Source organism: Sinocyclocheilus rhinocerous, unplaced genomic scaffold, assembly GCF_001515625.1.
Source record: "Sinocyclocheilus rhinocerous isolate Xijiao unplaced genomic scaffold, SAMN03320098_v1.1 scaffold313, whole genome shotgun sequence".
Taxonomy (NCBI): domain Eukaryota; kingdom Metazoa; phylum Chordata; class Actinopteri; order Cypriniformes; family Cyprinidae; genus Sinocyclocheilus; species Sinocyclocheilus rhinocerous.
This window is the reverse complement of record NW_015627539.1, coordinates 24,069-25,723: the sequence shown is the minus strand read 5'-3', so window position 1 is coordinate 25,723 and position 1,655 is coordinate 24,069. Positions and strand designations below refer to the sequence as shown.

At 39.4% G+C, this 1,655-nt stretch overlaps 1 protein-coding gene across 1 annotated transcript in view; it reads left to right on the top strand.

The window, feature by feature from the left end:
- Positions 1-1,166: 1,166 nt before the first annotated feature.
- The window catches only part of LOC107729804 (ribonuclease inhibitor-like), a 16,388-nt gene continuing 15,899 nt past the window's right edge, over positions 1,167-1,655 (top strand). Inside the window, exons 1-2 of the mRNA XM_016540509.1 lie at positions 1,167-1,191; positions 1,253-1,652. Of these exons, the coding sequence (XP_016395995.1) occupies positions 1,167-1,191; positions 1,253-1,652 (425 nt within the window). The remainder of the gene's footprint in view (positions 1,192-1,252; positions 1,653-1,655) is intronic.

Below are 1,655 nucleotides of genomic sequence, written 5' to 3'. Positions count from 1 at the left end.
CCCAATTCCGCGGGAAAACCACGGACTTGGCAACACTGCTTATGAACCGACCGCACTACAGAGTTTCCTTGGTTACCGCTGTGAACAAAGCAGAGCTGCGCTTTATACGGAGGAGAAAAAAATGCCATTGCCATCGACACTTTTCTCAAGACCGTTTCCTTCAGTGATACATTAATATAATCCCAGAAATGTAATGCATTTTTGTACTTATTTTACTGTTATTTTCGGGATCTACTGGGACAGTGATAGAGATCTACCAGTCGATCGACGGGTTGGCGACCACTGGTCTAGAGCAGCGTAGACTAGCACAAGTTAATTCTCACACTTTAATAGTATTTATAGCTCCTAACAGGCTGTGTGACTATGAGAAGTTGTTACCTCAAAATGTACAATATATGCAGTTTTCCCTATTGCTTTATGTCCAAGACAAATTTCCCTAGGGATAAATAAAGTAATCCTGAATCCTGCTCGCGTGCCAGCGATTATCCCTCTGCGTGCAACTGTTGACACACGTGCTGTAGGTTGCTGACCCCTGATCTACAAAATGGCAATAAGCATCAGCAATTCAGCAGCGTAGCTGATTTATTCCGTCAAGCCCAAATACATTAACTTTGTCGTATCCATTACCACGCTAAAATATTCTGAGAGTTGTCATGATGGAAATACATTTGACAGCCAAAAAAGTTACTGCAGATGAAGTATTTAAATTGATGTCAAATTAAGTTCATAATCTAAATTCAGTACTTGGAAAATTTAACAATGATGTAACTCCTTAGTTGTTACTTGATGTTAATTTTTTTTATTAGTAAGAGTCTCCTAGGATAGAAGGAATGGATGGATATTCTGAAGCACCTTGACATTTATGATCTTCAGCCGGATAGTCTGTATTTCACAGACCTTTCTTTGTTTCTCTAATTTCCTAATTTCTCTAATGTGTTAAACCTTTTAAATAATAAAGACATATGCTGATATTATGACAGTATTGTAATATACAATCTCATCCTTATAGCACATCACCATACTAAACAGTCTAGACTAAACTAAAGGAAGATCTCTTAACAAACTGATTGTTATCAAAAAATACCACATGAAGGATGCATATATTATGAGCTATAAATATACAAATTCTAATAATTTGTTATTTGTAATTTGTTTATCTTACAGCCATGACCCTCAACATGAACCCCTCAAGTTATTCAGATCAAATCTGAGGAAGAAGTTTGAGTGTCTGTATGAGGGAACGGCAAAGCAGGGAAACCCAACACTTGTGTCCATCGAGTGACAGAGGTACGAGGCTTCAATGATCCACAGAAGGAGGAATACTTCTGGAAGAGAATCAGTAATCCGAGTCTGGCCAGTAGGATCATCTCACACCTGAAGTCATCAAGGAGCCTCTTCATCATGTGCCACATCCCAGTCTTCTGCTGGATCTCAGCCGCTGTTCTGGAGAAGATGTTGAGGAAATCATGGAAAGGAGATATTCCCAGGACTCTCACTGAAATGTACACACACTTCCTGATCATTCAGACCAACATCAAACATGAGAAGGACTATGAGAAGAAAGTGAAGGATGAAGACATGATCCTCAAACTGGGGAAACTGGCTTTCCAGCAGCTTGTGAAAGGCAACCTGATCTTCTATGAGGAAGACCTGAG